This window comes from Mustela lutreola, chromosome 1 (assembly GCF_030435805.1).
Source record: "Mustela lutreola isolate mMusLut2 chromosome 1, mMusLut2.pri, whole genome shotgun sequence".
NCBI classification, from domain to species: Eukaryota; Metazoa; Chordata; class Mammalia; order Carnivora; family Mustelidae; genus Mustela; species Mustela lutreola.
Genome location: NC_081290.1, coordinates 212,667,776 through 212,682,849, shown reverse-complemented (window position 1 = coordinate 212,682,849; position 15,074 = coordinate 212,667,776). Strand labels below are relative to the sequence as shown.

The window sequence follows — 15,074 nt, the reverse complement described above, 5'->3', positions numbered from 1 at the left end:
CACATGGATTGTTTTGAGCTAAAGGCAGTTAAGACTTGGCAGACTCAGGAAAAGCTTTTTTTTTTTTTAATCCCCCTTTAACTGCCTGAAAGAATTTAGACAGAGGATCTATACCAGGAAGGGCTATTATCAGAGATAACTTTCATGACAAAGATATGTCTCTACATGGCATGGCAAACATCTGCTCTTCCCATCTTCCTATAAATTATCTTCCTTCCCCTTTGAAGCCCTAGACCTCTACCCCCTTTCTCCTTAGCTCAGGATGGCAATATAAGCCTCAATTACCTGTCAGGGAGTCTAATATTTCTATGAGGCTCCTGTACATACAAAATTTGTTTTGCTCCTGTTCATGTCTTATGTCGATTTAATTATTAGATCAGCCCAATAACCTAAAAGAAAAGAAGGGAAAAGTTTTCCATCCTACAATAGAGCAGCTTTAATCAAAGTGTAGGACTTAAGCTAGGTCTTCAAAAATGAACAAGATTTAAGGAAGAAAATGATACAAGAGCACAGAAAAAAAAACATCAAAGAAAATAAAACATTTCAAGGGGAAGAAGCAGCAGCAATCAAAATAATATAGTTTCACTTCTGAAGATGAAGAGTTCTGGAGGTTGGCTATGCAGCAGTGTGAATGTGCTTACTGCTGATGAAGTGTACATTTAAAAATGTTAAGATGGTAAATTTTGTTATTGTATTTTACCAAACATTAATTTTTTTTTTAATTTTTAGAAGCTAATTTGTGACTCCAGGGAACATTGAAAAGGACATAACTTGCTTCCATGGTATTCATGCAAAAATTCATCTAATCATGAGGAAATACCAGACAAATCCAACTGAAGAATATTCTACAAAATGATGAACCTGAACTCTTCAAAAATGCTAGGGTCTTAAAAAGACAAAGGCACTGCGCCTGGATGGCTCAGTGGGTTCAGCAGCTGCCTTCGGCTCAGATCATGATCTCAGGGTCATGGGATCGAGTCCTGCATCGGGCTCTCTGCTCAGTGGGAAGCCTGCTTCCCTCTCTCTCTCTGCCTGCCTCTCTGTCTACTTATGATCTCTCTCTGTCAAATAAATAAATAAAATCTTTAAAAAAAAAAAAAAAAAAAAGACAAAGGCAGCCCGAAGGAAAGTAGATTACAAGAAACTAAGGGGGCATGACAATTTCACGCAAAACGTAATCCTACTTTAGGACCTGGACTCTTACCAACCTGCCCCCAAATTGCAGTACAGCCATTACTGAGACAATTAGCAGCATCTTTAAATTATGGAACAGTACTGAATCAACATTAGTTTCCTGGTTTTGATAATTGCACAGTGCTATACAGGCAATTTACTCTCAAATGGTTCAGAAAATCTCCCCCAGCTCAAGCTCTCTCGCTCTCAAATAAATAAAATCTTAAAAAAAAATGGTTCAGAAAAAAGTGTACATGTGCATATGTAATGAGAGAGAATAAAACAAATATGGTAAGTGGTAAAATGTAGGAAAATCTGGGTGAAGGGTAAAGAGAGGGAATTCTTTGTACTATTCCTGCAACATTTCTGGGACTGATATTGCTTCAAAATTAAAAGTCAAAAAAACAAAAGACTCCAAGAAATCAAGGAGTAGAAATAAGGCTAGTTAGTGGCACAGACAAACAAAATAGGGGACTTAAAGTCAGGAGAAATTTAGATTTTAGTAATAAGAAATACTAAATAAAAATTAAGTGTAAACAGTAAATATGCACCTGGAAGTACCAGCATGGGGTTGTGGGGGAAGGGAGTATTAAAATTAAGGAACACAGGAAAGGAAACAAGGAAACAGAAGGGAAGCAACAGACAGAGCAGAAGAAAGAAGCTTATGCTCAGGAAAAGCAGTATTTTAGTACCAAAGAGAAAAGAGAACACAAGTTTCTTAGTAGGAAACACACCTCCTTCAGCTCCAAGTTCTCTGCCCTCAGGGAAAGAGGAAACCCTCTAAAAAGGCAAAAGTACTAGATAGTCCCATATTCATTAACAAATTTTTTTAAGAGTTCCCTACTGCTTGCTAGAGCCTTTCTAGATTTTAAGATACAGTGTAAACAAGCAGAAAAGATTTTTCACTCTCCTGTTGACCTTCTAGTGGAAAAGATCAATAGTTAACAAGTAGGGAATTCAATATATTATTTCAGAGGGTGTTATGAAAAAAATAAACATAGTAACTGAAATGTCTGGAGATATCCAGGAAGACCTCTTGAAAACGGTAAATACAATGTGCTCCAATGTGAACCAGACCTACAAAGGTCCCAGAATAAAACATGCCAGGGTGGATGGAGCAAATGAACAATGCAGAGAGTTGCAGAAGTCTCTTGGCAGAGGTCAGATCGAGTTGAGCATTGTAGTTTGAATTTTACTTTAGCGTCAATGAAAGGCTTCTTGAAGACTGCAAGCAGCAGAGAGATATGATCTGATTTATGATTTTAGTTCACTTTGGCGCTATACTGAATAACTGTATGGGGAAAGAATGCAAATAGAAAGACCAATGGGGAGCTACTGTAGTCCAGCAAAATAGGATAAAAGTTTTAGGCTAAACATATAGGCACAAAAACAGAGTTTCCATATATGTTTACGAGGAAGAACCAAAGGACTTGCGGAAAAATGGAACAAAACTCTGAGGAAAAGTCAAGGTTGAAGATACTAATTTGTAAGTCACAAGCATATATGTTTACTCCCCAGCTCTCTCCTGAAATGTCCAACAGGGCATTTCTTTGGCTTGCTAGAATGTTGACTGAATGGCATACTGGAATCTCCAACTCAAATGGTCTAAATCAGAATTCACCACCTTCCCACATAAAGTACCTCTTCCTTATTTAGAAGCTATTTCTATTATTGGTATCACCATTTGCCCAAACTTAAACATACACCAGACTGTGTCCTCTCCCCTTCCCTCAACTCCACCCCTGACGTATGCAAATCCATATACTTCTTGCATTCACTTCCCCTTTTCCAACCCATGCCACTACTTAAAAATAGTAGTCTGGTCACCAATTCGTGCAGTATCCTGTCACCAGGAGATTTTCCACTGAACCAGGTACAAACTCCTCAATCTGGCATTTGAAGCCCTCCTTAATACAGCTCAAACAGTGTTTTTATTCTTTTAAGCACATTTTCTAACATATGGCCTACTAATAAGCCAAACTGACCTGTTGCATCCCTAACATACCTCATACTGTCTCACCTCTGTACCCTTCTTCCTGCTTCCTATGAAATGTACATTTTCTATGCTCTTTACCCATCAAAAGCCTACTTGTTCTTCAAAGCTTAAGTTAAATGCCACCCCATTCTTTTAAACTGATGTTGCTATGCTCTATAAAGTAGAGATTTTTGTATGGGATCTCTTCTACCTCTAAACTACTGGAAAGGCTGTTTATGATTTTCTTCTGGTTTTTTTTTTTTTTTTTTTAATTTATTTGACAGAGAGAGATCACAAGTAGATGGAGAGGTAGGCAGAAAGAGAGAGAGAGGGAAGCAGGCTCTCTGCTGAGCAGAGAGCCCGATGTGGGACTCGATCCCAGGACCCTGAGATCATGACCTGAGCTGAAGGCAGAGGCTTAACCCACTGAGCCACCCAGACGCCCCTTTCTTCTGGTTCTTAACACATAAGACTTACATCTGAGCATTACAGACATCTGTCTTATCTCACATACTGATATCCTATATATTCTTGGAAAACAGAAACTGAGTCATCTTTCCATTTCAAACAGAAACTGCAACAGGATCCTGCACTCAGTAAACACCCCATAAATATGTGTAAACTTTCACAAACTTCTAACAAAACCAACTACTGAATTGAGGTCACAAAGCACTTAAAATCTGCTTTGGGTTTATAGTATATTGATATTTAAGCAGGCAATGTGAGCATATGAACCTGTAAAACAAACCTCCAACTTTAAGAAAGGAAAAGACTCTACTACAGACTAAGGGAGCACAGCAGAAACTGAAAAAATGTAAACCAAACTCACTTCATTTTCCTGGGCAAGTCTTAAAATCTCATCCAGTGTTACAAATGTATCATTTCCTCTGACTGCATCTTTCTCCATAAATCCCAGATGAATATCTGTTGCAACTAAGATTTTAAATGTATTTTCATCATCACTATATGAAAAAAGAAGAAACGTTTCAAGATAATTCATTATAAGATGCTCAAGCAGATTAAAACCTAAATTTAGAAGATAAATAATAGTAGTTATACAGTAAAATCACTTTTCTAGCTTTAAAATTGTCTGAAATTTTGAAGCAATTGACAGTTCTTCAGTTTGTCTGCCTACACCTAATTCAAAACAAAACACACACACATAAACTTTAAAAGGTTCTCTGACTCCTTTCAAAAAACTATAACCTTGTTTATTTTTTAAAGATTTTATTTATTTATTTGATAGACAGAGATCACAAGTAGGCAGAGAGGCAGGTGGTAGTGGGGGTGGAGGGGAGCCCCTCTGAGCAGAGAGCCCCAAGTGGGGCTGGATTCCAGGACCTGAAATCACGACCTAAGCCAAAGGCAGAGGCTTAACTCACTGAGCCACCCAGGTGCCCCAAAAGTATAACCTTATTACAACTCCAGTTTTATACATTCTTTTGGACCCTGGACCTAAAAGCTTCATTGTTTTCCAATTCTGTTCCATCCCAAAATCCTAAGAGGATTTGACCCCAAATCTAAACTTGCTTTTTATCTATTTTGCACTTGTTCAGAAAAATCAGAGTCGACTGTTACTTTAAAAAGCCCTCCCTCTTACTTTATAAGTAGATTTTATCCGAATAAACTATTAACTTATATTCAAGCCCCTGAAGGACACTTGCAGGATTCTAGTCCCTACACAAAGTTAGTGTTTCATTAACGAATATGGTCAAGTAACAAAACAGATTTACAATTCCATTTGAATTTGGTAGTATTCAAAGGTACTCTCATGTAAACCAGCAATGTAGTAGTTGTTAATAGCTTCTTTAATGTAACTTCTAACTTCTTTAAAATACTAAGGGAGCCTGGGTGGCTCAATTGGTTAAGTGTATGCCTTCCCCTCAGGTCATGATCTCAGGATTAGGATTGAGCCCCTGGGATCCCTGGTTACTGGGGAGCCAGCTTCTCCCTCTGTCCCTCCCCCAGACTCAAGCTCTCTTTCTCAAATAAGTAATAAAAAACTCTTAAAAAAAAAAAAAACTACTTTATTTAAAATGCTTATGTATCTATGATCTCACCTCAACTTCCACATGTAAAGAAATTGGTATTACTGTCTCTAAAAAATGAGAAAACTGTTTATAGAGAAATTAAATGAGTTATCGCACAACTATGTAGAAGAAACAGGATTTAACCAGTTGGTCTATTTTCACTAAACCATAATGAAATTAAAAAAACTTTAACATATATCTCCAAATTAAAATCTTTATATATGAGATTGTTCTAGAAGAGATTTCTCTTCAAAAACTTCAACGATGAGATATGCACATAGTTCCAATTGCTACATATACACCAGTTGATCAGAATACTTTCAAGATCACATTACCCACGGGGTGCCTGGGTGGCTCAGTGGATTAAGGCCTCTGCTTCTGCTTGGGTCATGATTGAGCTCCACGACAAGCTTTCTGCTCAGCGGGGAGCCTGCTTCCTCCTCTCTCTGCCTGCCTTTCTGCCTACTTGTTATCTCTGTCCCTCAAATAAATAAAATCTTAAAAAAAAAAATCACATTACCCTAAGCTTCCATATCAACTTACAAAATATCTTCAAACGAATTCTCTCACTGAAACATCTAAATTAATCTGAGAAAGGCAATTCTGTTCCAATTATATATATATAATGAAGAAATATAGGCAAGGTTCAGAGAATTGCTAACTTCCCCAAGGTCACACAGTAATAGCCAAGGAACTGAAATCAGCGTCTTCTGATTCTTTCACTGATTTTCATTTCACCCAAATTTATTTCCAATCTATTCAATGCTAGAACAATTTACTACTCTAAAACTCTGCTTAAATAGGCTTGCATTGGCCAGTAAGACTTCCTCACAAAAGTTCAAGAATATTGATAGCTTCAGTATTTTAAGAGAAAACCTAAGAATATAAACGTATATACTATAGTAAAATTATTGCAAGGCCTCAATCTATAGCTGTACAATCTTTTATAATTATAAAAAATTATACTCATTTTTTAAACAATGTATTCTTTTTGGTGACATTTCTGTTTATAGGCAAGTTATTTACTGCTATTTTTTTTTTTAAGATTTTATTTATTTATTTGACAGAGAGAAATCACAAGTAGACCGAGAGGCAGGCAGAGAGAGAGAGAGAGAAGCAGCCGATGGAGCACAGAGCCCGATGCGGGACTCGATCCCATGACCCTGAGATCATGACCTGAGCCGAAGGCAGCGGCTTAACCCACTGGGCCACCTAGGCGCCCACTGCTAATTTTTTAAATAAGTTTTTATTCATGGTGATTATAGTTGATGGGCTTCAAGAAATTCAAAGCAAAAAAGATTCCAGAACACAAGTTCTTACAGGGCATCTGCAGGACTCATTTCGATGTATGGTCAGTCCAGCTCCTCTCCAACTAGTTTTCTCTCCAAGTACTCCTGGGTCCTGTGATCAAAGCTGTCAGGAAACTCACTCGATTCCAAATTCTAGCAAATTCTAAAAACAAAATTACATTATTGTCAAATACATTATTTTAAAAACTACCGATTTTAGGAATCTCATTTTCATCTAAGCGCCGGCTGTATTTTTACTTTTTAAGAGCTAACAACAGAAAACAGCACATCTCCAGTTTAGTTTTACCATTTTAGTTTCACCACTCTGATCAAACTACCGGAAACTAGTGTTTATTAGATAAATGGACAGAAAGGGTCACAGACAGTAATTCTGGTTTAGCACACAAAACAACTCTGGATGTGCACAGGCTACCCTGGGGCACGGAGAAAATCGCGTATCCCATGCTCAACCACAGGACTGTTTAAAGGAATGGTCCAGTTTAGGAAAAGAGAAGGCCCCACCTTTAAAACTAGTGTAAGTAAACAGAAACACGTGCTCCGCGGAGAAACGCCCGCAAGGCAACTGGAAAGGGCAACACTTTTGGGGAAGAGCCGCTGCCACAGCGAAACCACCCCTCCTACGTCCGGACTCCTGGTTCCTTCCAGATGCTGAGCCTCAACACACCGTGCCCCCCGCCCCCGCCGCCACTGGACTCTTTGAAGCCAGAACCAGAACCTCCAGGCCTCAACCGACTCGTCCCACTCTTTCCAGAAAGTCAATCCACTCAGGATGTCCGCCCGGGATCCCACAAAATAGGAGACGGTAATTCCTTAAATTACCCCACACCTACACTCTCCAAAGCCCCCGCACCGGACCCCCAGGCTGTCTTTTACCCGGGAAGAAGGAGCGGGATTCGTGAGAAGGAAAGCAACAGCACTTCCTGAGCCTGCACGCAGGGAGCCGCCGGGTCAAAAACCTGAATTCGGCTGGAGAGGGGAGAAAAAATAAAAAAATAAAAAAGCGACTTTTTCTCTCGCGATACCTCATTGATGCCATAGAGTTCAGGTCTTCTTCGGTTCTCATTGGCTGCCGAATGCAGTCAGGGAGCCGGGAAAGCGGCGGCGACGCCCCGCCCCTAAGCAGGAGCCAATCCTGAGAAGCCGAGGGACGACCCCGGAAGCGAGGTTCGCGACAGCGATGTTTCCCTTCTTTAAGGTGGGTAGCTCTTGCATGTCCCGGACCGCGCTCCTTGGTCCCCTCGCGCCACCTAAAAACTCCTGGGCCCTTGGGAGCGGGTCACCTGTCGACCCCGGCTGAGCCCTGTTGTTCTAGCCGCGTCGCGGGTCCGGGGTGGGGCTGGAGCAGCTTCTCCACGCTTGGCTGTTTGGAAGGCCGCAGGCGCGACTCCGGGCCTGGGAAATGACCAATCGGGGCCAGAGGGCCGGGACTAGGGGCTTTCTCCCTCACTCCCATTCCCCAGAGTTAGAGCGTTCCGACCCTTTTACTCCCAGCTTCCCCTTCTTTGCACCCCTGGATCCCGGGTTCAGCACGTCTGTATTGCTTTGCGCTGATAGCAGTAAAATACAGTACAGTTAAAAAATAATGTGAAACTTTTCAATGAAAAAATCTGACCTTTTAGTTCCATTGAAGCGTCCCTAATCTAGGGCAGGTTGTTTTAATCTGTACGAAGTTCGGCGCCTTCACCTGGAAAACGGGGTTTATGCCCGCATCTGTCACTGAGCTATTTCCGAGGCGTTGACAGTTTAGAGCTCTGTCGAAATGTGTTCTTTTAAGAAACATATCCTATTTCTTCCTGGTGGAGTATCATCAAGTCAGAATCTTAATCGATTTTTTTAAAAATCCGGAGTCAAGGAGATGCACCTAGGTTTGACTCTTTAAATTAAATCTACCTAAATTAAAAAAGAAATTTTATGTATGAGTTTCTGTATCTGGAGCAGTAAATTCAGAATTTATTTTAAAAAACTGGGGAGGGGGGTACAGAAAGGAACGGGGAGGATAAATGTGCCTTATTACTTTTATTTTTGATTTAGTTAAATGAACTTTATCTGTTCAGAGTGTTTAATGAACTGATATATGATCATTTTTGTTTTGCAATGTTCAGGGAATAGTTTGATAGTGAAGTAAAAAATGAGAGTCTCAATGGGAGTTCCTACCTACAGGAAATTATAAAAATCATAAATACAGAGAAAAAAAACTGGTGGTTACCAGAGGGAAGAGGGGTGGGAAGATAGACAAAATGAGTGAAAGGTTTGAGGAGGTACAAACTTCCATTTATAAAATGAGTAAGTCACAGAGATGAAAAGTACAGCATAGAGAATATAGCCAACAATACGGTAAGTGTAGTCAGTAATGTAGTGTGGTGAGGGTCGAGTCATGTACAGAATTGTGGAATCATTGTGTTCGTACACATGAAACTAATATAACACTATATCAACAATACTTCAATAGTAAAAAGTGAGAATTCCAAGAGAACTAATAAAACGTAAAGTAATTCTGATGGGGTATCAATAGACTCTGAAAAACCAGGCACAACTTGGAAATCAGTTCATACAATCATTACATTTTACAGCGAAGTAACAGGCCCAGAGACATTATTAGTCACAAGTGATAAATTTAAACATAAGGGTAGTACTTTTGGCACTAATGATAAAATCTAATGCTACATTAGGATTGAATACTGTTAAGCTTGTGAAATTAGAAAGAAATTAGTATCTTAAGGGAAGACTAATTCTGGAACTTCTCAGAATACATTCCAGACAAAATCAAGTGAAGGACTTTAATTAAATTTCATTCTACAAATATTGATTAGGACAGAAATTTAAGTTAAATACAGACTATCCTTAAGCTTATAATTCTCTAAGGAAATAATTAGTGCTGAAATAAGACAATAGGTAGAACCAAAAAAGCAACTAGAGAGAAATCTAATTTGGAAGTTCAAGAAAGACTAATGAAAGAGATGACATCTGAGAAGAGCCTTGAAAGACTGATCAGATTTCAACAAACATAACTGGGAGCCTGAGAAATGGTATTTTTAAAAGATACTTACTAGTTATTTGCGTTTTTAAAAATTGGTTAAGATTTAATAAGCTGTGCAACTTTTTTTTTTTTTTAAAGATTTTATTTACTTATTTGACATAGAGATCACAAGTAGGCAGAGAGGCAGGCAGAAAGAGAGAGGAGGAAGCAGGCTCCCTGCTGAGTAGAGAGCCTGATGCAGGACTTGATGCAGGGTTCGATCCCAGGACCCTGAGATCATGACCTGAGCCGAAGGCAGCGGCTTAACCCACTGAGCCACCCAGGCGCCCCAAAGCTGTGCAACTCTTAAAACTGATAACTGGTTTATAAATTAATGTGGCAGCTTCACTAAATAAATGTCCCTTCCTTCAAGAAGCCTTCTCTAATCCTTTAGGATTGGATTAACCCTCTTGTATATCATTGTATCTGGACAGAGTCCTGTCATAGCACACATTGTGCTGTTGTTTCTAGTCACCTCCAATAGACAATAACCTTTCTGAGGTTAAGACATGAATCTCATTCATTATTGAATCCCAATACCAGAAGACTGGCACAGACCAGGCATTCTATTCATATTTGTTGAAGGGAGTGAATGACAGCCGAAATTTAGTTCCAGACAAGAAGCCAACTAAAAATTATAGTGTCTTTCAAGGAATGGGATTCCTTTTAAAGCAGTGTATTTTCCCAACCCCGAAATTATTAAAGTAGAAATAGGATAATTATTATAGATGTGTTAATAAAGATATCTGCACTGATGAGAGATTTATACAGGTATCCTTGGGGCTATTCCATCCCTAAGGATGTCTAATTCTTTGAAGTAATTTATTAGAAACTAAAAGTTTTTATTTCTACTTTATATCATCTATGTGTCTAGTTTATAAAAATCATGAATGTGCTGGTCATTTTAATTATGATTTAAAAGCTTAAGCATTTATCACTCTTCATATAATACCATAGCATCGAAACCAATAGATTCAGAATAATATAACCATTGGCTTAGTAGAAGAAAACAACAACAACAAAAATAAAGTTTTAACCATTAAAAGTATAGATAACAAATTTCAGCACTGGTATTTAGAGAATGTAAAGACTACCAGTACAACCAAAAAGTCTAGATGGGTTTATTGTGTATGTTTGCAAGACTTATCTATGCTTTTGACAAACAATTACTGTTTTGCTAATAATTTTTGTGTTTGTGTTTCCAGATCTTGGTGGATAAAATAAAGCAGACATAATTCATCTCTAGAAAGATTATTTATACCCTGGCATTTGAAATGTTTTATATTTAGTGTCATAGGAAAAATGGAAAAAGGGAAAGTAAATAGTGATGGAAAACCAGACCCAGAAAATTCCCTGGACTTTTCTGAACACTTTAACCAGCTTGAATTGTTGGAAACACATGGGCACCTTATTCCCACTGGTACCCAAAGTCTCTGGGTAGGGAATTCTGATGAAGACGAGGAACAAGATGAAAAAACTGAAGAGTGGTATCAATTGCAAGAAAAAAAGATGGAAAAAGATCCAAGCAAATTGCTTCTTTGGGCCGCAGAAAAAAATCGGGTAAAAAAAACAAACAAACAACAATTAAAGAGGAAACCATAATAAGAGAAGTACTGGATTCAGAGCCAGAAGACCTGTCCCTGAACCTCTATTTGGTTTGTGACTTTGGGCAAATCCTACCATTCCTGAACCTCTATTTTCTTACCTATAAAAATGGCCATGATAATACCTTTATCTTTTATACAGGATTTGAGGATCAAATGAGGCAATATCCATGAAAGGACATAGATAATCACAAAGCGTCCTATTGGGTATTATTTGGGAGTTTAAGGGATAATTATACAGTTAGCAAGAAATCACCTATTTTTTTTTTTTGAAGATTTTATTTATTTATTTGACAGAGGGAGATCACAAGTAGGCAGAGAGCGAGAGAGAGGGAAGCGGGCTCCCTGCTGAGCAGAGAGCCCGATGCAGGACTCAATCCCAGGACCCTGAGATCACGACCTGAGCCCAAGGCAGCGGCTTAACCCACTGAGCCACCCAGGCGCCCCAAAATCACCTATATTTTTAAAAACATTTATATTAAGTCGTTAAGATCTTCCTAGAGACAACTATCATTTAGAAGAGGGAGGATGGGAATTAACATATTTTGAATACCAACTATACCATGTACTTTATTATATTATTTGACTTAATCCTCATCTATCCCCACAAGATAAGTAATATTCTTCCCTTTTACAGTTTAAGAAAATGGGATTCAGGAATATTAATTTGCCCAATGTTATGTAAGTAGTATCATCAAATGGATTCTTCCTGCTCAGCCACTTCTTCGTTTTACTAAGTTCTTCCATGTAGCAAATTAATAACTAAAGTATTGCATTTTTGGATAACTTTTTCATCCAGGAGCACACTGTATCCCACCAGAGATCCAAGACCAAACTGAAAATCAACTTACTGAAAACATGTTTCCAAGGTTGTTTTAGTAGGAAGGAATTGAGCTCCTTAATCTCTAGATTTCCTTATTACCATTGTATTCTTCTGATAAGTTTATTTTTCAAAGCTTTATGCACTATGCATATTGGTACCATAATCCTACTGTAGAAAAATCAGTTATTAATGTTTTCACTAATGAAGTGTAAAATACCGAATACAATTATGCTCTGTGTTACTTCTCTAGGACTAAAGCCTAGATGCAGTGGGCCTTAACTGAACCAGGAGTAAATGTGTGATTGTCATACATCTGATACTGATACTTGGTTTTCAGAGAGAGTCACATTCTTAGAAGCAAGAGTGTGGTTAACACTAACGTGTTCATTCTTAAATCTGTAGCCCTCTGTCCCCAAAATAAATCTTAAATCATTTTTATCTTAAAAGTTCTCTGCTAACAAGTTTTTGTGGAGCTCAAATAAATTTAACACCACTGGGCAGTTTAGTTTGCTTCATGTACTGTTTTGGTCACGCTGGGTTTTGAAAAGATCCTTTTCCTTCTCAGCTTACTACAGTGCGGAGACTACTGTCTGAAAAGGCCACCCATGTCAACACTAGAGACGAAGACGAATATACCCCTCTCCATCGAGCAGCCTACAGTGGACACTTAGATGTGGTACGCGAGCTGATTGCACAAGGGGCAGATGTCCACGCGGTGACTGTGGATGGCTGGACACCGCTGCACAGTGCTTGTAAGTGGAATAACACCAGAGTCGCTTCTTTCTTACTCCAGCATGATGCAGATATCAACGCCCAAACAAAAGGCCTCCTGACCCCCTTACACCTCGCCGCTGGGAACAGGGACAGCAAAGATACCCTGGAGCTCCTCCTCATGAACCGCTACATCAAACCGGGTCTGAAGAACAACTTGGAAGAAACGGCCCTTGATATTGCCAGGCGGACAAGTGTCTATCACTACCTCTTTGAAATTGTGGAAGGCTGCACAAATTCTTCACCTCAGCCATAACAGTTCTAATAATCCTCTGAAGTTTCCAAGTACCAGTGCCTCCTTTGTGTGAGATAGGACATATGCCCATGATACAAAGTTGACATCAAAAGTTTTGCGACAGAAATTCAGTGGTACACATTCGAATGCCCTTCCCAGTGAAATGCCTAACCTTGATGTCAAAATGTATTTGAAAGTTGTTTGGATATACCTTTACTGATCTATGTGGACTTTGTAATTTTTATCAGAAATAATTTTAATACGCTTCTACTTAACAACTTGTAACAGGTTGTACAGAAAAACTAATGATATTTTTGGTGCTGATCCAAGAGAAGTGTATTTTTAAATACCCCCGCCCCATCCTGGGTCTTCATGCAGTATTTAGTATATTGACATGTATTTTTATAAGGTGAGGTAACTCAGAATTTAATTGAAAAATCTCAAGTATACTGGTGCAGTTCAGCCGTCTTCTCCACATCACGATAGCCATTTGCTTTCATTTTAAATGGTAAGAACTCACTTATTAGTGACTTGAATGGTCACAAGTTTAAAAAAACATTAAAGAAGCTTAGATCTTTATCTTTTAGAGTGTAGACCATTTTCAACAAAGTAGTTAACTGAAGTGTTTAGCCCGTGAATGTTACATAACTGCCTCCACAACCACAGTTCACACAATCCTGTGGATGGCCCTACCTCACCCTGGTCAACCCACACGATCCTTCTTCCATTGGTTGAGTAGGTGTGACCTTTCAGACATGTGCACAACTCTACCTTGGTCCAAGTGATCGTACTATATGTGCTCACCAACTGGTTTTACCTGCCTAATCCTGTTGTTTGGGGGCACTGGCTCAGATGGTCTCTCTAGTTCACAGGAAATCTCGGTTTTCCAAGGTCCTCCTTTTATATGAATCCTACAAAGGCAAAGAGACGAGGGAAAAGGAATTCGAAGAGTGAAAGGATGATGATTATATTGGGGCTAGATTATAAGTGGCTCAGGTTTTAAAAAAGCCACAGTGTGGATAGTGACACAAGCATAAATAGAAATATTCAGAAAAAAATAAAAGTTTTGAACAACAAAAATGATGCCAATTCTCTCTCTCTCTCTCTCTCTTTTTTTTTTTTTTTTTTTTTTTTGATCAGCACAGATCTTCCTTGGATCCATAACCTATGTATTCATTGAACATATATTGATTAACTACTGTCTCCGTCTCTCTAGCAGGAGTTTCCCACTGACCGCCTACCCTTTCTGTGACTGTTCCTGAAGGGTTGTCTCTTAACTTCTTAACACCAGAACTGACATGCTAATGGGAAGGAAACTAAACCAATGAGCCTTTTCTTCAGTTGTTTATTCACCAAAGTTTGTCTCTTTGAGCCAGTCCATGTGAGCCAATCACTATGGACTAATAATGTTACTTAATCAAATATGTTTGGTGGTTTTGGGGTTAAAAAAAATTGAATCATCTCAGAAAAGTTAATTACTAACTGAATCATCATGACAAACAAGATTCAAGAACTAGGATAGCTTTAATTATTCTGTGGTCTCTGGCTAGGAGATGCCTCAGTTTCAGAGTACCAATGTCTATGAAATGTACTGGGCCCAGGGTGCCTGGGTGGCTCAGTCATTGAAGCATCTGACTCTTGATTTTGGCTCAGGTCATAATCTCAGAGAGGTGAGATTGAGCCCTGTGTTGGGCTCTGTGCTGGGTATGGGGCCTGCTTAAGATTCTCTCCCTCTCCCTCTGCCTTTTCCCGTCCCTGTATAGGCACACACTCTCTCAAAAAAAAAGTGGCCCAATTTGAGGATACCAGATGACAGGTACAGCTGACAGGCAGTGACAATAGAATAGGACCCCTTCTACCCTAGCAGACTGCTAAACAAGCTGCCTGCTTACCTGAAAGAGTCTGTGACTCCTTTCTTACTTTGGAAATAAGTTGCATCCATGACTTTACATAAGCTCTCCACTTAAGTCTGGGGCCAAAGAGACCTCCTTACTTACAATAAGGAGCTGAGATGTGACTCACTACTCCCTTGGTTTCAGGCCTCAACATTCAACCAGTGCTGAGGAGCAAACTCCACATAAAAGAAATCCTTTCCATCTCTGAGCACAGCATTTGTGTTGTTTGCTTCCTTTGTACT

The 15,074-nt window shown here is 39.1% G+C and overlaps 2 protein-coding genes across 5 annotated transcripts in view; one reads left to right on the top strand and one right to left on the bottom strand.

Annotated features, from left to right (window-relative positions):
• Nucleotides 1-7,500, bottom strand: part of MRE11 (MRE11 homolog, double strand break repair nuclease) — a 78,754-nt gene extending 71,254 nt beyond the window's left edge. Inside the window, exons 1-3 of one of the 4 annotated variants that reach the window (XM_059186263.1) lie at nt 7,362-7,500; nt 6,499-6,630; nt 3,978-4,110 (exon numbers count right to left, since the gene is read on the bottom strand). In XM_059186263.1, coding sequence (XP_059042246.1) covers nt 3,978-4,110; nt 6,499-6,518 — 153 coding nt within the window. In that variant the 5' untranslated portion in view covers nt 6,519-6,630; nt 7,362-7,500. Of the gene's footprint in view, nt 1-3,977; nt 4,111-6,498; nt 6,631-7,318 lie in introns of those variants that run through there. The other 3 variants (XM_059186267.1, XM_059186282.1, XM_059186272.1) reach the window with 3 other exon arrangements.
• A 57-nt stretch (nt 7,501-7,557) lies between these two features.
• Nucleotides 7,558-14,020, top strand: ANKRD49 (ankyrin repeat domain 49). The gene is made up of 3 exons (XM_059186293.1): nt 7,558-7,683; nt 10,710-11,064; nt 12,497-14,020. Exons 2-3 carry the CDS (start codon nt 10,807-10,809, stop codon nt 12,956-12,958), a joined length of 720 nt encoding a protein of 239 aa, XP_059042276.1. The 5' UTR covers nt 7,558-7,683; nt 10,710-10,806; the 3' UTR covers nt 12,959-14,020.
• The last annotated feature ends 1,054 nt before the right edge of the window (nt 14,021-15,074 follow it).

What these genes read in the sequence shown, in the direction of transcription:
- ANKRD49 (XM_059186293.1), top strand. Translation starts at nt 10,807, where the DNA reads ATGGAAAAAGGGAAAGTAAATAGTGATGGAAAACCAGACCCAGAAAAT. An exon ending in GGGCCGCAGAAAAAAATCGG is followed by an intron (nt 11,065 to 12,496) that starts GTAAAAAAAACA and finishes TTTCCTTCTCAG; the next exon opens with CTTACTACAGTGCGGAGACT.